The 21,823-nt window shown below is 36.0% G+C and overlaps 2 protein-coding genes across 2 annotated transcripts; both read left to right on the top strand.

The window, feature by feature from the left end:
* Nucleotides 1–1,633: 1,633 nt before the first annotated feature.
* LOC118039995 (heat shock protein 90-5, chloroplastic) lies at nt 1,634–7,971 on the top strand. The gene is made up of 18 exons (XM_035046853.2): nt 1,634–2,066; nt 2,394–2,467; nt 2,753–2,878; nt 2,966–3,059; nt 3,153–3,236; nt 3,366–3,509; nt 3,740–3,856; nt 4,225–4,269; nt 4,357–4,437; nt 4,522–4,626; nt 4,702–4,842; nt 5,118–5,288; nt 5,379–5,633; nt 6,264–6,366; nt 6,498–6,672; nt 6,778–6,883; nt 7,322–7,411; nt 7,514–7,971. Exons 1-18 carry the CDS (start codon nt 1,800–1,802, stop codon nt 7,709–7,711), a joined length of 2,376 nt encoding a protein of 791 aa, XP_034902744.1. The 5' UTR covers nt 1,634–1,799; the 3' UTR covers nt 7,712–7,971.
* A 1,009-nt stretch (nt 7,972–8,980) lies between these two features.
* LOC118039994 (DNA-directed RNA polymerase 1B, mitochondrial) lies at nt 8,981–18,641 on the top strand. Its single transcript, XM_035046852.2, has 19 exons — nt 8,981–10,074; nt 11,499–11,732; nt 11,816–11,949; nt 12,052–12,118; nt 12,230–12,288; nt 12,605–12,722; nt 12,906–13,019; nt 13,238–13,369; nt 13,453–13,869; nt 14,135–14,185; nt 14,422–14,492; nt 14,909–14,993; nt 15,224–15,376; nt 15,444–15,518; nt 16,493–16,582; nt 16,710–16,757; nt 16,963–17,077; nt 17,172–17,275; nt 17,873–18,641. The coding sequence occupies exons 1-19, from the start codon at nt 9,286–9,288 to the stop codon at nt 17,981–17,983; spliced, it is 2,967 nt and encodes a 988-aa protein (XP_034902743.1). The 5' UTR covers nt 8,981–9,285; the 3' UTR covers nt 17,984–18,641.
* Nucleotides 18,642–21,823: the final 3,182 nt, after the last annotated feature.

Consider the following 21,823-nt stretch of genomic DNA (forward strand, 5'->3'; position numbering starts at 1 on the left):
TATGATGTATTTATAACCGTGAAGTCTTTTTTTGTGTAAAAAGGAAAACTTAGAATGTAATTTTATCCTTATGATGTTATGAATTGTATTTTACTTAAAATAATATGTATTAAATTAATATAAAATACAAGAAGATCCATGTGGAGTTTGAGAAAAAATCTTTGACGAGTATTGAGCCGAGAGGCCTATTAAAGGTGAAAATGAGTCTAAAGCGCTGTTTTGAATCCAAACACATTAGACTTATGCATGATATTCCAAGCCCACAATGGCGATGGTGTGCATGCCTAGCATGCCTAATAGGGTGTAGTAGGTGTGTGCCTATTGGGGTGCACTGATCGTCCATCCAGCTCATTGCATAGCACCCATGCACTTGTCGTCCATACGTCCATATGCTCATGCAAAGAGCATGGCTCGAGCTCTTTACTCAAGCCCATGTCCTTTGCCTTATGATGTTTTTTTTTTTTTTTTTCTCATCTCTTTAAAGATTTATTAGGTTTATTTTGAGAAATTTTTTGAGTCAATTTTATTTGGATCCATCATCTAGTATACAATGTAATTTTTTTAAAATTTAAGATTATTTATTTATTTTAGATTAAGTGTTTTAGACACGTCAAGTTTGGATGGATTAATATCCATATCCAACCTGAACCAAACATTATACCCTCGGATGTTACTTGAACCCAGTCAAGTTTTAAAAATTTCAATTTATTAAGGTTGGTATACATGGGTTCGGGTGAAATTGTTATTCCAAATAACAGGATGCATGGATCTGCATTTAATATATATCGATTCCTTTTACTTGAAAGATGATAAAAAGGAATAGAAACGAGTCGAATGGCAATGCTTCTTCCAAGTAACCGAGTGCAACTGGTTTTACTAGAGAGTTACCTGTCAGATCCTTGCAATAATAAATTAGAATAAAATCAACGGTGTTTCCACGTGAAAAACCTGCCAGATTTTATTGATCTTTGTTCCTCGACAATGAGACTGGAGGCTGCTACTCCACTGCTCTCCCCTCTATTTATTTCCTGATCTTGAACATCACATCAAGATCAACTCACTTGATAGGAAAATTTAATATCAATCAACACTTTACAATGATTTGAAAATACCATTAATCATCGAATCATTCAAAAAAGAGAAGGTCTGCTGGTACTGCACCAGCCCTCACTTGTAGTGCACTACAGAGAAGAGAACAGCAGATGCCGATGACCATTGTATATAAATTTGATGGGTCGCTTTTGTTGATTTATTCAAATTTAATTACTAAATTCATATAAATTACTCAAGACTCTCTCCTTCTGTGATAATAATCTGGTCCGGGCCTTTCACCCATCGGTCGCTGCCCTGATTTTTCTGGCCGGCATCAGCCTCCAACCGCCGTGATAAGCACACTCAAATTAGAAACCCAGATCGAAAGCTGGGCCCAAATTGATAATACCAGCATTGGGTTGAAAGATAGCACCCCTTTTTACAAAGTGATTTTTATTTTTGTTCAAGTTCAAAAGGAGAAAATAAAAATAAAAATAACAATTAGGAGGATATTGTGGATGCTGAGATGGCAGCATCTAAGCCTTACAATTTTCAAACACATAACTCCAAGTACAAATCCCTGAAAGAGTACAGTGGTTTTTTGTCTAGAATAAAATTCTAGAACCCTCTCCTCTTCTCATTAAACCCCTCAAGGGTTTTTTCTCTTCTTCGCAACGGTCTCCCCTCCTTTGCACTGAAATAGATAGCTGTAAGAGGAAGCCCCGCAAAAACGTTCTCCCATTCCCACTTCCCCCCCTCTTTCGTTCATGGCTCCAGTTTTAAGCAGAAGCTTAGCTACTTATGCCTCTTTAATCTCCCTTCCCTCCTCTATTAGACATCCAAATAACAAAGTCTTAAATCTGAGAAGTGTTTTTTTGCCACAAAATAACGGTCTCAAAAAGGAATTTTCCTGTTCTGGATTAAAATGGAAACTTGAGAAGAGAAATGACCGGATTTCGGTTCGGTGCGAGGCTGCTGTGGCAGAGAAGGAAGCAACTGATACTTCTGGCGAGAAGTTTGAGTATCAAGCTGAGGTTGGTCTCTTTATTATCTTGTGAAAGTTGGGGTCTTTTAGGTTTTGCGAATTGGGTATAGGTTTTTCTTGTGTTGTATTTTTGTTTTGTTTGATTTCAGTTTGACCAAGTAAAAAACACTCTTTTTTTTATTGGATAATTATTGATGTTTGTGCAATCTCTTAGCTGTTTATGGAGTCCCGAATACTGTGATTATGAAAGCTTTACCAAAGATGGATGGCTTGTTGGTTTTTATCGTTGTTACAATTGGTTTTTACATGCTACTTAGTTTGGAGTTAGAATTTTTGTTTTTAAGGCACTGTAAATTGGGAATCTCAATCCTTTCAGGTCAGTCGGCTCTTGGATTTGATAGTTCACAGTCTGTACAGCCACAAGGAAGTTTTCCTTAGAGAGCTCGTGAGGTGAGCATTGACTCTATTGGTATTTAGCGAGCATTTTAATCTTTGTTAATACCAGGCTTTATGAGTTTGCTAATTTTCTATCTTGTCTGTTAGTGGGACATTGGAATTTTTTGTGCAAGGGGCAACATGAAAAAGCAGCCTATCTGGAAAGGCTTTTATGCTTTTTCTGCCCATTTACCGACGAAGAAACAAGTCACTATTTTCTTTTCTGTTGATATCATGTCGTTCTGGTAGTGCTTCCCATTGTAGTAGACATAGTGACTTGATTCTATTACTGTGATGCAGCAATGCAAGCGATGCTTTAGATAAGTTGAGATTCTTAAGTGTGACCGAGCCCTCATTGCTTGGGGATGCTGGTGACCTCGAGATACGCATCAGACCTGATCCAGACAATGGCACCATTACCATAACGTATGCAACGACTTCTTTTAATTTCACTTCCTTCTTGTAGATAAGCATGCTGGGAAGAAATTTGATCTGATTTTTCTGAATCTGCAGAGATACTGGCATTGGGATGACAAAAGAGGAGCTTGTTGACTGCCTTGGAACTATTGCTCAGAGTGGTACATCAAAATTTCTAAAGGCTCTTAAGGTGTCTGTTTTCTCCTTTAGATAACATCAAATCGCCTACCATATTTGGATTCTGCTGGACTTGAAATTAAGTTCCCTGCCCTGTTATCTACAGGAAAACAAAGATGCTGGGGCAGACAATGGTTTGATTGGCCAATTTGGTGTTGGTTTCTATTCTGCTTTCCTTGTAGCCGAGAAGGTGCAGTGTATTTTCTATGAACTTTTTTTGTATGTATTGCACTGCTTGCTATTATTTGAAGTTTTTGTGACTGTCATTTCTGTAGTAAGTTCCTGATTAAACTTGATTATCCATATTATTTGCAATCAGGTTGTTGTGTCTACAAAGAGCCCAAAGTCAGATAAGCAACATGTTTGGGAATCGGAAGCTGACAGTAGCTCTTATGTCATCAAGGAAGAAACTGACCCTGAAAAGCTCCTCCGCCGTGGAACTCAAATCACACTTTATTTAAGGGTACACATGCTCTTTCGATATTATTCACAAATTAGATGAAAAAACAGGCATTTAACCTTATTATTGAAAGCCAGTATTATTTGTTTATGGTTCAAAAACAAAGCTGAAAATTTTCTCTCTTTCCTGGCTTGTTTTGTGTGTGGGATTTGCGGTTAGGGTTCACGTGTCTCTTTGTCCAACTCCAGTAGTTGTGATCAAAAGCAGGCTTACAAGTTATTGTTCTATTGCAGGAAGATGACAAGTATGAATTCTCAGATCCGGTCAGAATTCAGGGGTTGGTGAAGAATTACTCTCAGTTTGTTGCTTTCCCTATCTATACATGGGTAGAAAAATCAAGGACTGTTGAGGTCAGAATGCATCCCTCTCAGTGCTTCCTGCTTATTGTCAAATTTACATAAAATTTGAAAAAATCTGGGTGCGTGGAACATTGGTTTGCATATACATTAAATGGTTTGGAATTCTTAAAGGAAGTTCATTACTCTTTACCATTTTAAAAAACTGTATTGGCTATTTATAAAAAAAAAAAAAAAAAAAACTTTATTGGCTCTTTAACCTGGTTTCTTAGAACCTTTGTAAGTGCTTATATTTTCTGAATTGCACATAGTTGTATGTGATTGATAATTTGAGCTGAATATTATTTGCCATTATTAGTGTTGCTTGTACATTTAAGACTATACCAGCTAAAGTGTTTCCGCGAAATTGAAACCTTGGGCAGGTGGAAGAGGAGGAAGAACCAAAAGAAGGAGAAGAGGTGCCAGAGGTAAATGCCATCACAATCTCAATGACGGTGCTATGATTTTCGTTTAATTAAACATGTCATTTAACTGGGTTCATGTTCCTGGTGCAGGGTGAGAAAAAAAAGACAAAGAAAACTAAAACTGAGAAGTATTGGGATTGGGAATTAGCCAATGAGACAAAACCTATTTGGGTGAGTATTTAAGTAGGTATTACCTTTGTTTTTGCAATTTCTTATATAATGTACTCTATGTTTATCTTCTATTTGTTGTTGTAGATGAGGAATCCGAAGGAAGTTGAAAAGGATGAATATCAGGAGTTCTACAAGAAGACATTTAATGAATTCTTGGATCCACTTGCGTACGCACACTTTACCACAGAGGTACCATAATATTCATACTTCTTACTTGGCTACCAATTTTTCATTGGATGAAATTAACTTCAAATATTTTTGCAGGGAGAGGTTGAGTTTAGGAGTGTTCTATACATTCCAGGAATGGGGCCTCTTAACAATGAGGAAGTAATAAATCCTAAAACAAAGAACATTCGTTTATATGTGAAGCGGGTATTTATCTCGGATGATTTTGATGGGGAACTGGTACGTGATGTAATAATTTATTGAAGTCATAGCTTTTACTGTTTTCTGCATTTACTTCACACATATTTAATGATACATAGTTATTGTATTTGAATTTTAATCAGGGAAGATCTTTGTTCATATCCATACAATCTGTACTTTATCCTCCATGCAAATTTTTTAATTGTCTTTTACTAGTCAACACACTGTTTTGGGGAGCTAAGTTTGTCATGAAGTTGCAATGTTATACAAGAACAAGCTAAGTATGTTGTCCTTGCCTCTTTTTTTTTTGGCAGTTTCCACGATATTTGAGCTTTGTGAGGGGTGTGGTGGATTCCGATGATCTTCCTCTTAATGTTTCTCGAGAGATTCTGCAAGAGAGTCGGATTGTAAGGATTATGAGAAAAAGGCTAGTTAGGAAAACATTTGACATGATTCAAGATCTTTCTGAAAGTGAAAAAAAAGAGGTTAGTGGCACGCAGTCTGTGTATATTTTATCCTCTGTTCGGCCTGTATTTTACTAATGAATAGTATATACATATGTTTTTGATTTTCAGGATTACAAAAAATTCTGGGAGAACTTTGGCAGGTTTCTGAAGTTAGGATGTGTTGAAGACTCTGGTAATCACAAGCGCATAACTCCACTGTTGCGGTTCTACACTTCCAAAAGCGAGGAGGAACTCACAAGCTTAGATGAATACATTGAAAACATGGGAGAAAACCAGAAGGCTATATACTACTTGGCAACAGACAGCTTGAAAAGTGCTAAGACTGCGCCATTCTTGGAGAAGTTGGTTCAAGAAGACATTGAGGTATGTGCGTGGTGCAGATTTAGGTATACCTGCACTTGAGTTCACATGGTGAAGGCAAGTTTTGCTGTGATGCAGCAACGCATGATTTTTTAGCTGATGAAAAATAAGCCAGTCATCCTTTTCTTTGTAAAGTAACCAATCTAATTGTAAGCTCAACCTAGAAAGTAAATAGTTGTTTTAAATAACAGTTGTGCTGCTGTGGGTGTTGCGTACTGGCTGCAGCTGTTGGGTATATAAAACTGTTGAAACATAAAATAATACCTATACAACGCAGACATACATACACAACCTTAATGATTTGTTTTATAAGAATGTAATTCTACAACAAACACTTCTTCAAGAATGAAATAATTGAAACCTTAAATAAAAGGAAGGATTATATTAAATTAAGCTGAAGTAGGTTTAAATATTTTTAATGATTTCCCTATTTAAATTCATATTCATGATTTCTGTCGCCCTTTTCTTTTTACCCTGCCGTTCCTTGTAGCTGTCACTATGATAAAGTCATATTTTGTTGCACTTTCTTTTTCTTTATAACCCGTTTCAGGTTCAGTGCTGGCATAGACATCTTATATTCCTTTACATGTTCCTGGATGTTTGATGTGGTTTTGTTTGATGCATTGTTTGTAGGTCCTTTATTTAATCGAGCCAATTGATGAGGTTGCCATCCAGAACCTGCAAACCTACAAAGAGAAGAAATTTGTTGATATCAGCAAGGAAGATCTAGAATTGGGTTAGCACTAGCAATTTCTGTATCTATTATACAATTCATTGAAGCAATTCAAAAGCTTTTTCATGGCATGGCTCCTGTCTTCTTGGGGCTGTAGTTTCCATCTTGCTAACGATATAGGTTATTGATGCAAGGTGGTGATGATGAGGTCAAAGAGAGGGAAACTAAACAAGAATACAATCTCCTATGTGATTGGATTAAGCAGCAACTGGGTGAAAAGGTGGCCAAAGTCCAAGTTTCAAAGCGTCTCAGCTCTTCTCCCTGTGTGCTTGTCTCTGGCAAGTTTGGTTGGTCTGCCAACATGGAAAGGTTAGAAATTGTCTTTAACAACACCTATCTCATCACCCCACCCCACCTAACAGAAGCTCAAGCTTATTCAGTTGATCTTATTTCAAATGTTTCGTGCTTTTGAAGGTTGATGAAAGCACAAGCTCTTGGAGATCAATCCAGCTTGGAGTTCATGAGGGGAAGGAGAATACTGGAGATTAATCCAGATCACCCAATCATTAAAGACTTAAACGTAAGACAGTTGTTCTCAACACTGTTTAATTTGGTGAAGCTATGGTGTTGTTGTTGTTGATGTTCTTCCTTTTCTTCTTCTACTACTACTACAATCACTAACTGAGGAGGTGTTGGAGAACCTGACGAGAGACAGCTTTGAAGAACTGATGGGTCTTTGAAGTTATTTACCTGCCAAGATTTAACTACACACACAGTTATTTAGTTAGTTAGTTGCTGACTTGTGAGATAGTGTAGAGGCTTATGTGATTGAAAGGGTTCGAGGATGTCAAGAATCCCTCTTGGAGTGTCAATATTGACCATGTAAATGGATGGCAGTTTCTTGTTGATATATCGATGAAGTATTGCCTTGTGCATTAACTTCATGGATGAAAATACCTAAGATGAATTGATTGTTTCTAGACGGAGTTTCTGATTCTTAGCTTGTTTGCATATGCAGGCTGCTTGCAAGAATGCTCCTGATAGCAGTGATGCCAAGAGAGCTGTTGACCTCCTATATGATACTGCATTGATCTCCAGTGGATTCACTGTAAGAATGAGAATATATATTTTTGAATTCTTTCAATTGCTCAGCATACGCTAGTATATGAGTAGGCTCTTGTTAATTCACATCTTTCCCTCGATGCTGCAGCCTGACAGCCCAGCTGAGCTGGGTGGTAAGATATACGAGATGATGGCCATGGCACTTGGAGGGAGATGGGGTAGATCAGACGGAGATGAGGCAGAGGATAATGCTGAGGAATCTGATGCAAATGCCACTGAGGCCTCGGAGCCACAAGTAATTGAACCATCAGAAGTGAGGACAGAGAGTGATCCTTGGCAGGATTAATTATTATGTTGACGTACTAGAGAATTAGGCATCATTTTTGTCATGCCCTCCGAGGGAAATAACTCCTGCAAAAGAGAGAGGTGGGGTGAACTGGAGAGAGAGATAGGTGCTTATAAATTTGTGACGGGTAAACAATTGGCGGGGTTGGATCTTTATAGGATTGCATCATTTCATGGTGTCAAAAAAACTTGTGGAATTTCATCCTCTCACCTCATCATGAGTTTTAATATGATCAGCAGTTGCTTGACTCTTTTTTTCAACTTTTGATTATTTCTTTTCGATTTTAATTAATACTAAATAGTACGCTTTTTTTAGTTTTTTAATTGTTTTTGGCATTTCATAATACTTTAAAAAATGTTGTAATTTATCTTTAAAGTTTTTTCTTTTATATTTTATATAAATAAATTGTATTTATATGATATTTTTTTTTAAAAATTGGTTATTCTTATCTGATAAAATAAATAAAAATGAATCTAAAAAAAAAAAAACTGAAATGAAAAAAATCAAATAAGGATTTATGTTTTCAAAGTATTTTTAAAAAAATTTAATTTTTTTTATTAATTTTAAATTAATATATTTTTAGTGTTTTTAAATTATTTTAATGTGTTAATGTCAAAAATAATTTTTTAAAAATAAAAAATATAATTAATTTGTATTTTAATATAAAAAATTATTTTAAAAACAATCACAAACACATCACCAAACAACTTTTAAAAATAAAACTCCAGAAACAGACTCTAAAATTTCCACTCTTTAGAAGGATAGTTTTTTTTTTTTTTTTTTTTTTTTTTTTTTTTTTAAGAAAGGTGAAGCCTTTTATTTTCATGATAAATTGCAATTCCGAGTAATTATCTAAATTCTCGGATTTTTTTTTTCATTTACTAGATGTGATTTTTTCCCCTAAAATTGCTTTACTGGATCAGATTAATTCACCCATTACCCCATTAATTTTTTTTTTTTTACCAAGAATTCTAATAATTATTAATTTACGATTCACGAAATAAATGTAGGTCAAATAAAGTTTTGACTAGCTAGCTAAAGTCAGATCCAAGGAAAATTAAAAGAATATTAGTTTTAAAAACTTAAAAATAATAAAAAATGTAATTTGCAAACCGAATTCTTTTGGGGATTGCCCGGAGCAATTGGGTGAAACCCAAATACCAAATTACCATAGCTTTTCCCAAATTAAGCAAGGTCCATGGCTCCGTAAGTAACTAAACGGGTCAGGCCTTAAAACCCATGGATCCATGCAAAGAAATTGAAGAAGACCTCCCCTCGTAGGTTTTAAGGAGGGTTTAAAGGCGGCAGCAAAGCTTCCCTCACCATTCCCACCTCCACCTTTCTCGATATTTCACATTCACAAAGATTTTGATTCTTTAACCATCTCCGTTTCATCATTCTCTCTCCGTCTCTCCCCCCTCTCTAATTCATATTCTCCCTCACTTCTCTTCAATTTTTTTTTCTATGCCCTCCATTATTTTCATTGCTATTTCCCTTCTTGACTCCAATTTAAAGCCCTGTCCTTTTAGATTATAACAATAAATCATTGGTTCTTAGTTGTTGTTTTCTACATCATGTGGAGAACCTTAGCCAAATGTTCTCCTTCTAAACAGCTGAAATTTCCCTCGAATTCTAGTAACTTCTTTAAAGACCCCACCTTTATAGAAAATATCAGATCCCCAGATGACAAAAAATGCCTAAAATCAGCATTTTCTTTCCTAGGTTCTCGTCAGATTGGTGTTTTTCCTCAAAATGACAAATTGTGCAATCCTAGTTTTGGTGATTTAACAAAACCTTTTGAACTCTCCCCTTTTTTCTTCAAGGGGTATGCAACAGCAGCGGCTGCAGATGTGATTACTTCAAATGATGAATCAGACCTTTCCGGGTCTGATGATTTTCAAGGACTAATCGAGCAAGTTAACAAGCATTTCCAGAAAATGGAACCACAGTTTAGGCCTCAAGAGAAGAAAATGGTGGCAGGTATGGGGATTGGAAAGTATGCCATTCTCAAAAGGAGGCAAATAAAGATGGAGACAGAAGCGTGGGAACAGGCGGCGCAAGAGTATCAGGAGATGTTAGAGGACATGTGTGAGCAGAAACTGGCACCTAATTTGCCTTATGTAAAGTCTTTGTTTCTTGGTTGGTTTGAGCCTTTGAGGGATGCAATTGTTGCAGAGCAAGAATTGTGTAAGCGGAACTTGAGGGTATCTCATAGAGCCCATTTTAATGACTTGCCCGCAGATATGATGGCAGTGATTACTATGCATAAGTTGATGGGATTGTTGATGACTGGTAATGGGGGGAGTGCCAGTGTCAGGGTGGTTCAAGCCGCATCCGTTGTTGGCGAAGCCATTGAGCACGAGGTGAATAACTCAGAATATTAAATTTTTGGTTTTTAGTGTTTTGTTCTTGAAGTTTAGTTGGATTTGATTAAATATTTGGGATCAAACTACTGTTTTTTTTTTTTTTCTTTTCCTGTTTCTATTTTAAGTTGGAAATGCAAGGCAAAAAGAACACACAGGTATAGGGCTGTAGGAATGTCAGGTTGAAACTCATTAGAAGTATTCGCTTTTCTTGGATCATATAGAAATTTGGCCCTTTAGTTGAATTCCATGAGATAACTTATTCTCAATTCTCCCATCCCTTCAATACCGCCAGTTGTGTCTTTGGAGCTTTCTTAAATGTTTCCTGCTAACTGTACGATACTGTGCTTCTTTTTGATAGTTTAATACCTTTTCATTTTTCTTCATAACATTAATATATCCCTTAGATAGCACATTTTAGTTGATTCAATTTTTCAAATCTCAAGCACTTCTTTTGGTGTTTAGTAATCGTCTGATTGGAAACTTGCATGGCACTTTTTTGTTGTTGTTGTGATGATCAATACAGTTTTGTTTGTCTTGGTCATATGGTGTGCAATTAGTTTGTGTAGGATGCTGGAAACTCTTATTACTTGTCAAGTTGATTTCTTGTTTGTGCTTAAATAAATCTAGATTTATTTTCATAAACTATATATATAAAAAAATCTTTAGATTTAAAGCAGAAAATCAATCTTAGTGGTGTCGAACTCTAAGGTGCCAGATGTCATATATTTGGGAATTTGTTGAACTTCAGCCAATCATCGTCAACAGAATACAAAGACTATTTTCAAAGATCCTTCTTTTTTTCTTTGACAAGTGATAACAAAAAGCTAACATGATAAAGGATGGGGTGTTTCCCTTTTCTGGAAGGATCTTACAGTAGATGCACCAGAAAATATTTTCTTAGAAAATCGAAATGAAGGAACAGCAAACATCAAGCCCTATGAATCAGGGATCAGTCAAAACCAAGAGTCATCATTGGTGACCATACACATGAGTTGAGGTCCATAACATGACTTACATTGCTTTTGAAGCTCTTGTTGAATGAATGATTGATTTCACATAGTTTGCCTGTCAATCTTATGTTAAAGCATACGATTCTTTGGAAGACTGTATACTTCTCAGCATTCTTACTGTTTTGCTGCTTAAATATGGTTGACAACCAATGGAGTTTGGCCCTTTCATGATTAGCATCTCCCCATGAATTTCCTATATTCTTGTTGTGATATATCTTAATAAAAAATGTAATTATGTTTTTAGTTTAGAAATGTGAAAATTGCAATTTCTTCTTTTTTCTCCTAGCAAAGCAAATAGCTGCTTGTTTGGAGCCATAATTAATGAATTTGTAATTATTACTAAGCAAATAGCTGTTGTATTTCTTGGCTTTTATTGAGAGCTTGTACGCAATAATCTCTTATGTGGTTCAGGGTAGGATACACAAGTTTTTGGAGAAGACTAAGAAGAGGAAGAATGTGGAAGACAAGATATCTGAAGGTGGGTCTGATGCTGCAATTGAGGAAGGAGAGAAACTAAGCAAGGAACAGGAGAAGCTGAGGAAAAAAGTAACCACACTGATTAAAAAACAAAAGGTTCAGCAAGTAAGACGAATTGTGAAGGGTCATGATGATTCAAGGCCTTGGGGTCAGGAAGAACATGTTAAGGTTTGTGATATCTCTTGCTGTAAATGTAGTCACATAGAAGTGCCATTTTTCTCTTCATTTCCTCTGATGCCTCTCTATCTCAGGTTGGCTCCCGCTTGATTCAATTAATGATAGAAACTGCCTATATACAACCTCCAATTGATCAAATAGGAGATGGTCCGCCTGATATTCGCCCTGCATTTGTGCATACCCTTAAAACCATCACAAAAGATACACAGTGAGAAATTGAAATCTCTGTTTAACTAATGACTCCCCCCCCCTCTCTCTCTCACACACTCATATCACCATCTAAAGTTTTTTTTGGCTTGCATTTGGATAGGAAAAGTAGTAGGAGATATGGTGTCATTGAGTGCGACCCACTTGTTCGCAAAGGCCTTGAGAAATCTGTAAGTAACTCTTTTTTACACTGTTTTGGCTCTGGTATATCTTTGGATATATTTAAAGATTATATCTTCCTTAAGGTATTAGGATGATACTATTTTTTGTCATCCGAACAGGCTAGGCACATGGTCATCCCTTATATGCCAATGTTGGTGCCTCCTCTAAACTGGACAGGGTATGTATTTCAATTCTCTATATTTTGACCTTTTTCTTTTTGTTTCTACCAATCCTTGTACAATGTTTCAAGTTAAACTAGTTTAATAGAACAGTTGGTTCTAAGCAGTGATATATTCTCCATGTAAGAATTGTTACTAAAAAGAAGTTGGTTTATTTCAGTTGTTCTTAGTAAAATATTGTATGTCAAGCTTACTGCTTTACAAAATAAAATGACTAGACCATCTTAATCAATTCTTCTTTAAGACTGCTGGCTAGACATTAATATCAGTGGTGTACTGGTTTCTTTCCTCCTAACTTTTGCTATATTTCAACAGGTATGACCAAGGTGCACACTTGTTTTTACCCTCCTATGTTATGCGAATCCATGGATCAAAACAACAACGCGATGCAGTTAAAAGGGCTTCAAGGAATCAATTAGTGCCTGTTTTTAAGGTAAGGTTAGAAATCAATGCTTAAGTTGATTCTATCTATTTTCCACTGACAAATATGTCGCTAAAATTGATACATTTACTTGACGAATGGTGAATACTTGAGACTGACTTCAAACTTGCACCCAAACCTGTCTTCATTTATTTGTTTGTTGCAATAATTTTGTATTCTTTTTTGGCGAGTCAGGCCCTGGATACTCTTGGAAATACCAAATGGAGAATAAATAAAAGGGTCCTTGTGGTAATTGATAGAATATGGGCTAGTGGAGGCCATCTTGCTGGCTTGGTTGACCGTGAAGATGTGAGTTATTTAATGAGCAGAGTTTTTTTTCCTTCTTTGTTTGTTTATTTTTCATTTATAATGAAAGAAATTCTTTCTGTTCTTTTGCTCCATTGTCTTTTGCGTAACTGTCCTAATTAGCATTCCTGTGCTGGTCCTTGATCTTTCCCTCCTTTCTTTTTGTTGAAATCTCTTTTCCCCTTCAAACTCTTTTGTATTTACTTATAAAAACTTAATAGGCCCCTCTTCCCGAGGAGCCACAAACAGAAGATGAAGCTGAAATTCAGAAATGGACGTGGAAAGTTAGAAGTGTGAAAAAGGAGAATAGTGAGCGACATTCCCAGCGTTGTGATATTGAACTAAAACTTGCGGTAAGAAGCTCCATTGTTTTCTGAAAATAACATTGTTTTGCATGTCTGTAGATGACTTGTTAAATTGTTATAACTTGGAGCAGGTAGCTAGAAAGATGAAGGACGAGGAAGGCTTTTACTATCCACACAACCTTGATTTTCGCGGTCGTGCTTACCCTATGCACCCATATTTGAATCATCTTGGCTCTGATGTGTGTCGGGGAATCCTAGAGTTTGCAGAGGGACGACCTCTTGGGAAGTCTGGCTTACGGTGGCTGAAGATACATTTAGCAAATCTGTATGCTGGTGGTGTAGACAAGTTATCCTATGATGGTCGAATATCATTTACTGAGAATCATCTGGATGATATCTTTGATTCTGCTGACCAACCTCTTGAAGGACGAAGGTGGTGGTTGGGTGCAGAGGATCCTTTTCAATGCTTGGCAGCATGTATTAATCTATCAGAAGCTTTGAGAAGCCCTTCTCCAGAGACTGCTACTTCACATACACCTGTTCACCAGGTACTTTTTCTTTCAGTAGTTACAACTTTGAGTTCTGTGAAAAAATAAAGTTGAAGCCTGCTTATGATGAGCTGTGATGAACTCTGGAGCAGATTTGTTGGCTAATGTTTGTTGTTTTGTCTTCGAAGAAGTTGAGAGGTGTTATATATAACCATTTCTTTCTTCGTGTATTACTTTTCATGTTGAATTTGCAGTACAGGGATGTACATTGATCAATAATTGATTCTTATGTATCTTTTTTGTTTTTGTTTTTTACTTTTCAAAGGATGGTTCGTGCAATGGCTTGCAGCACTATGCTGCTCTAGGAAGGGACAAGGTAAAAAATTTCTGTTCAAGTTGACTTAAGAAAATTGCTGTATCTCTAAATCTTAAATTTGGAAACTTGGAACTTGATAAATTCTGCATCAAGGTTCATAATTTTGTTTTGCGCAACTTAAGTGTTTTTGAAGTCACAATTATGACTAAGGATCTCTAAGAGTGCATGGTGTGAGTTTGTTGTACTTCACTTAAGTTTTATATTAAGCAATATAACTGAATTGAATTTTTCATTAGTTGGGAGCTGCTGCAGTAAATCTGGTCGGGGGAGAAAAACCTGCTGATGTTTACTCAGGAATTGCGACCAGGTAGGGTCTCTCTCTCACTGCACCTCTGTAGAAATTGAGTTAGTTTGAAGGTGATTAGGGGCAGCCAACTACAACATGACGACTATTCTTTACAATTGGTTTGGGAATTAGGTGAACCTTTTTCTTAAATTTGGATTAACTTATACCCATATCTACAGGGAGTAGGCAGACTGATTAGTCTGAAAAAAACAGGGTAATAAAATGGTAAATTTTGGAATACCCGAATCTGGTTATGATGACAACTTGTATCTATGATTTTTAAATTTCATGTTGGTACAAAATATAGCATGAATTATTGAATTTTCATCATATGTATTGCTTCTGGAACAATTGCCAACAACTCATGTTCAATTGTTACCTAGTGTCATTTTTGTTAGAACATCTAATGTCTAATTCTATTGCTGTTTTTGATGTAGAGTTCTTGATATCATGCAAAGAGATGCAGAAAAAGATCCTGCAATTAATCCGAATTCAGTGCATGCTAAGCTTTTAGTCAATCAGGTTTCTGCCTTCTCATGTTTATTAATGGTGCTAAATATGCATGGGATTATTCAATTAACATTATTTGAATCATTAATATTACGAATGATTTCCTTTTTCAACAATATACACTGACACAAATAGGTTCTAGGATCAGTGGACTCATTTTGTCACCAAACATTCCTGGGCATACTTGTACATGACCTCCTATATTATGTTGCTAACAGCTCTCCTTTAACATTGAATCCCAGGTGGACCGGAAGTTGGTGAAGCAGACAGTGATGACATCAGTGTATGGGGTCACTTATATTGGTGCCCGTGACCAAATCAAAAGGAGGTTAAAAGAGCGTTCTATCATTGCAGATGATCCACAGCTGTATTCTGCAGCCTGCTATGCAGCAAAAGTAAGTGCTGTGTGTTTGTGTGTGCCTGTAAAGGAGGATTGTGCTAATTATTTCACCACATGAACAGACCACCTTGATGGCTTTGGAAGAGATGTTTGAAGGTGCAAGAGGGATTATGGCTTGGCTTGGAGAATGTGCAAAGGTGTGTTTCATTTGCTTTGCATAGCAGGATAGTTTTTGCCCTGTCATTTGATACGTCCCACATATGGGACTGCTCAAGTGAGAATCTTGACAAGACACTTCTTTTTGGTCATGTCCTTTTCACTTATATCCCCAAAAATCCTGACCTTGTAATTTTATTTAATGCTTTGGTAAGGTTTGCCCCCCTTAGGTTTTCTGCTTAAGTTATAGTATTAGTGAGCTTTGTTGGATTTAGATAGTCAAAGTATCTTCATTAATCATCTTTTGATGATATGGAAAGTCTTTTGACTCCTTATAATCCATCTTTTGTGTGAGAGCTTTAAATTGGTGTTAATGGGGTCAATGTGGGAATAAGCTTATTCAGCTCAGCTGTGCCCTTAGTTCCAGACTTCAAGACTTGTTAAAGCTGGTTACTGAATCCTGTTTTCAATCCCACCTGCTAAGGTTGTCTTATTGAAGGGATTCGAGATAAAATCATTTCTAACTATATCACCTCAAGTCATTATTGTACCTCTCATTTGGTAGTTTCCCTTTAGCCTTCAGTATCCAGTTCCAACTACCAAGTGTCATATATGACTTCTTTTCCAGATCATTTCCATTTTCAGATCATATTTTGTAATGGTATGATCATATAAATCACTAAGGATATTGGGATACAAGAATGTAGTTGAATTGTTTCTTGCGGGCCTTGTTTCTGATGGTTAAAGGGTGGGATAGGTTAATTTGACAATCTTAGCAACAATAAATGTAAACTGAAGAGAATAGAGGAATGGTGTTTTGTAATTTCGTTACTTTCCCAAAGGATAATGTTCTATCTAACATGCATACTATACCATTAGCACTCAAGCTTAATACATTTTCAGAAACTGAGTTTTCAGTTAAATATAGCAGTTCCCAACCATCAACACCTTGCACTGCTTGTGAATATTCTGCTGCGTTCTGGAATTTCTGACTGCTGAATTGGAATATAAACAGGTGATAGCTTCAGAAAATCAGCCTGTTCAGTGGACCACTCCACTCGGACTTCCTGTTGTACAGCCTTATCGACAGTTGGGAAGGCATCTTGTAATGATCTAGGAAATTAATATTATTTTGAAATTGTCCGATTTATAGTTCTCAATTATATAATGAAAGTAGAAAACCAACTTTTATTTGGATAGGCGACTAAGATGCTTTCTTGATTTGTATGTAGATTAAGACTTCCCTTCAGGTGCTGACATTAAAAAGAGAAACAGACAAGGTAGTTTAATGGATCTTTTTCCTATTTTTTCTTTTCTAACAAGCTTCAAAAAACTGTGAATCATGCCTTTGTTCTACTCAATCCTTGAAAAAAAAAAAAAAAAATACCAATACAAAACAAGAGATTGAAAATTTATGGGTAAGGGGCAAAGAACAGCTTCATGTTGAACTCGGTGAATGATCCCACAATTTTGTGCTTGTTATAGGTCATGGTTAAGCGGCAAAGAACAGCTTTTCCTCCAAATTTTGTCCACTCCCTTGATGGTTCTCACATGATGATGACTGCTGTTGCCTGCAAAGAGGCAGGGTTGAACTTTGCAGGTCTGTGCTCGCCTAGTAGTTCTCTCACTCCCTCTTGACTCCTGGTAATTTTTCTCGGGAAAACTTATTATTTCATTCTGATGTCCACCTACAGGGGTCCATGATTCATACTGGACACATGCATGCGATGTTGATGAAATGAACAGGATACTCAGAGAAAAGTTTGTTGAACTCTATGAGGCGCCAATACTGGAGAATGTAAAGTATCTTTAACTATGTGCTCATCAAACCTTATATAAGCACTGCTCCTAGAGAGGAATTGTTTTCCTGGTTTTAAAATGGGTCAAGCTTGTGCTTTGCTAGTTCACACTGCCACTGTTTGTTTTCTTTTGAAATGACTGACATACAAAGCATTAGTAGATGGCGACGATCCATAGCTGGTAAATTGTTCTATACACAGTTCAGTTTAGATCTTTATCTATAAACCACATGCCCACATGTCACAATGGAGGTCATTGGGTGAGAGCAGACCTTTCTTTCATTTGGTTACTTAGGTTAGCTTTCTAACATGAACTGAAGCACATTACAATTTGAACCTGCTGTGACTTTCATGTGCTTTAATGAAATAGTTCCCTATAGCTTGAGAATTCTATTGGTAAGCAATAAAATGGGAGGAAAAAGGGCCATCTATAAAATTATGCTCTCTTCACAGCAAGCTATTATGCATTGTTGATTCCATTTGGTAATTTGTGATCTCTAGGCTGTATTGATTTTTTTTTTTTTCGAACTGAGAATCTTACATGTTGAATTATGTTAATAACTACCAGATTTATTGGTTTGTGTTTGTGCTTGCAGTTGTTGGAAAGCTTCCAAAGTTCATTCCCCAACTTGAAATTTCCTCCCTTACCAGAGCGAGGAGTCTTTGATCTGAAAGATGTCCTGCGATCAACCTATTTCTTCAACTAGTCTGAACCAGACCCTAAACTTGTGAGTTTCCTTTGTAATATATACTCTATACCGCTGACATTTGGTCCCCAGGTGATGGCAGTTGTACTCGCTGATCACCGGGTTTAGATTGTGACAAGAGAACCCTAAACCACATTGAGCAGAAAAGGTTGAGAAGAAAAGGAGCACGAGGCATACCCCCAACCATAGGTACCTTTTAACATGTCTAAACACAAGAACTGATTAATTATTAGGAGGAGATATCTCTGACACCATCCTTCTGCATACCTTAAATGTGGCATCTTCTGGATCTGCACTCTGAAAAGATTCAGAAATAACATATGCAATGGCTTGAAGGATCGACACTATGTTAATAAGCAAGCTACTTTGTCATGGCTCGGTGCAAAATGGAATCGAAGCTTTTTGTAAGAATGGATTATTATGTTGATGAAGCCATTTAAACAGATTGATGATGATGAAAGCTTCGGTTTGCATACCGTGGTTCCTTAGTGGATGATGATCATGTCTCCTTCGTGGTATTTTGCCACCTTTGTACCAATTTTTCTATAGGATCTTTAATTTGATTCGTGGACTGGTTTTTGTATTGTTCCTGCTACGAGTTAAAGCAAGCTGCTAATTTATATGGCAAAATAATATAGGTTGATGTTTTTTTTTCCAAGGCCCGGGATTTACTTGCTCTTTCTGTAACAGCTAGTTTACTGTTATTTTCTTTTGTTGTCGTTGCGTCAGAGATTTGAATGGGAAATGATAAAGAAGTCAGGTCTGTTCAAAGAAACACACAAAATAAGATTTGGGTCTCTGTGGCCTTGCAGTGCTCAACAAAGGTAATGCATTTTTTATCCTTAAATCATTACGAGGCAAAGAAATGTCTTTCCCATGATCAACTTTTATCTGTCTTTCTTTCTTAAATAAATAAATAAATAAAATAAAAATAAAAATAAAAACTGTTATTACGAGACAATGACTGCCTTCTTTTCCTTGGTAAACACATATATTGTTAAAAGCTCGATTAATTGCCGCAAAATTGATTGCAAGCATAGCAGGACCAATCTATTATCTTTTTAATTAAGCATTTGAGGTTTAAGGTTCCAGATGTATTGCAGCAGATATCAAAAGTCGTACGACCTGCCATCATCATCACCTTCGTCCTTAAATATAATTAATCCAGAATGTGATGTGCTGAGAACAAAAAAATGCAATGACATTCAGGGGACTGCAAATACTCCCGAAGACATCGTTCTGAAAGGACCGATTGATTGGTCAACAAAAAAATCAATCTTATGGTGAAACTTAATTAATTTCACATGTCAACTCATGCAAATATGGAGTTAGATATAATTTAATTTTTTATTTTTTAAAACAATATTATTTTGGATTAATCAGATTTATTACTAGAAAATTGACAAATATAAACAGACACACTTATATAATTTCATCAATATATTATAGTGAATTTTTCTAATTGAATATGCCTTCACCATATCTATATGAACACCAATAAAAATATAATTAAAAAAAAAAAAAAACCAACAAACACGATAATCATGTAAACAAGGAGGACCCTATATTGGTGAGCATTGCAAAAAAACTCCACTTTTCCAGCCTTGCTATACCCCAAAAGCATCCCAACAGAAAATGAGTATAGCAACAGACACATCTAACGAGGTTCGAACAAAAACTCAAAAGATCAAGGACTTCCTAAAACTGGTCATCAGCTAAGATGTTTAAAAGGATTTTTTTAATAAAATTTTTCCAGCAAAAAACATAAATTTTTATAGAATAATACTTTTCCAAAAATTTTTTTTGATAAAATAACATAGTTTGATTATGTTACACTTTAAAATGTAACATAGTCAAACTTTAATTTTCTATCTCAACTGGTCAACTAATTTGATCTGGTTGTATGTCGATTACTTCATACAAAAACCAAATTTTATGCAGTTTTTCTTTCAATGTCTTATAAGTCAAAATATATATCTTTATCCAACTTATAGACAAAAAAATAAAATCAAATTAAAATCTTAAAAGATTATTATTCACACAATAGAATTGATTGAGTAATTAAGTATGAGTTTGTGGATATGTTCCAAAACAAATTATGTAGATAATCTATCAAATGCATTTATGGATTAGTGGGACATATGATTTTTTAGATGCCTTTTCCCTGTAATAGCCACACGTAGCTATGTGGATTGTTGCCTAGACCTTTTATTTTTGGTATTTTTGAGATTTTTCATGTTATGTTCGAAACCGAACAACTAGTTTTAGTGACCATTATATACCAATTGATCAGCTAAGCAAAAAATAACATAACTTGACCATGTAACGCTTAGAATAACATAAATGTTACTATTTCACCTAAACATTTTTCTAATGTCAATTCACCAATATTTTTAATTTTGTGCTCTAGTTGACAAATTTATCCCGTTAAAAAAAGGATTGCTGCAATAATTGTTGGAAATCACGAACACTCATAAAACAAATCCCTGACAGGCTCAGGACCTCCGATCCAAAAGTTTGCAAGATTGTGAGAGTAATGAAGTCTTACGAGCTGTGAAATGTTTCTGTTTTAGAAAGGTGACGAAGAAGAATGTAAGAATTCTGAAAAGAATCAAGTTGTAATCTTCTCACTTCGTGCTCTGTGGATGTTTATATACCAGCCAAGTTGTACAAGGATAAAGTATAGATGAGAGAAGGATGTGCCATTAGATTTACAGAAACCATCCAGGAGGTTATAAACCTTACCGGTGGTGCATTATTGAAAAATAAAAAGAAGAGGTTGTCAGGTGGCGGGTCATGTCATCCGCTAGACATAGACTAAAGTGTTCTTTGGGCTCAATGTTGACAGAAAGATGTGGAAGCATTTAATGCTCTTGGTGTTGAGGGTGCCGATCCCAGAACTGTTATCCATCAAACCAATCCCAAGACACAGTCAAACACAACAAGATTTAATAATTTTACCAACGAAATGGAAAATTTTATCGGTAAAAATCATTATAAAATAATAATGAAAGAACTCTGTTGATGTTTCTGTTTGCATTTAGTGCAAACACTCTCATGGTTGCAGGAAATGTCGTGATCCCAGCTGAAACACCACACCAGTAAATGAAGCTGCATTGAGGTCGTGTACTGTTTTCTCCTCTTCCTTTTCAGGTACTGGCTGAGGTGATTCATGGCTGATGGGCAGTGGTTTCTTAATCTTTCTTCTTATTGAACTTCATGGTTCCTTAATACAAGTGCAATATTCTGGGGAAAGCATGGATTACAAGGTGATTTTGTTCTTACACAGAGTACTTAGGGCTGGGCTGGTTACTGTTGCTAGCATTCTTATCAACAACAGTTACAAAACTAGCCTTTTGGTCTCTCAAAGAACATATTTTCTTGTCCTGTACTTGTTTTAGGATCTAACGAAACACTTCTGCTGTTCTTTTTTGGTGTTACATAATGTTCTTGTACGTGTCATGGTAGCTGATACACTCTACAAAAAAGCAATGAAATTGGGTGCTTGAGTCATAATCCTGAATTTGGTTTTTGTTCAAATAATTTTTGAATAAAAAAGTGTTTTTTTTAAAATATATATATTTTTATTATTTTTAAATTATTTTAATATGATAATACTAATTAATAATCACAAGGCTCTTAAATTCTGAAGAAGCTGACGGACAAGTACACTCGAAAAAAGCCGTCATCCCTCCTATGTAATTTTTTGGACAGAGGCTGGCGGCCTGATAAACCCATCATACATGGCCGGGTCACGTGAGGCACATGCCCACACTCCAACTACTTCATGATGTTAAAAGCATGCCCATACCAAGTGCATATCCTTCATGATGTCATTAT

Source organism: Populus alba, chromosome 8 (genome assembly GCF_005239225.2).
Source record: "Populus alba chromosome 8, ASM523922v2, whole genome shotgun sequence".
NCBI classification, from domain to species: domain Eukaryota; kingdom Viridiplantae; phylum Streptophyta; class Magnoliopsida; order Malpighiales; family Salicaceae; genus Populus; species Populus alba.

Excerpts from the sequence above, each read along its gene's own strand:
- LOC118039995 (XM_035046853.2), top strand. The coding sequence starts at position 1,800 with ATGGCTCCAGTTTTAAGCAGAAGCTTAGCTACTTATGCCTCTTTAATC. Across the intron at positions 2,468-2,752 it reads TTCCTTAGAGAGCTCGTGAG|CAATGCAAGCGATGCTTTAG; the intron begins GTGAGCATTGAC and ends ACTGTGATGCAG. Across the intron at positions 5,289-5,378 it reads CTGAAAGTGAAAAAAAAGAG|GATTACAAAAAATTCTGGGA; the intron begins GTTAGTGGCACG and ends TTTGATTTTCAG.
- LOC118039994 (XM_035046852.2), top strand. The coding sequence starts at position 9,286 with ATGTGGAGAACCTTAGCCAAATGTTCTCCTTCTAAACAGCTGAAATTT. Across the intron at positions 11,733-11,815 it reads GTCAGGAAGAACATGTTAAG|GTTGGCTCCCGCTTGATTCA; the intron begins GTTTGTGATATC and ends TCTCTATCTCAG. Across the intron at positions 15,519-16,492 it reads GGCTTGGAGAATGTGCAAAG|GTGATAGCTTCAGAAAATCA; the intron begins GTGTGTTTCATT and ends GAATATAAACAG.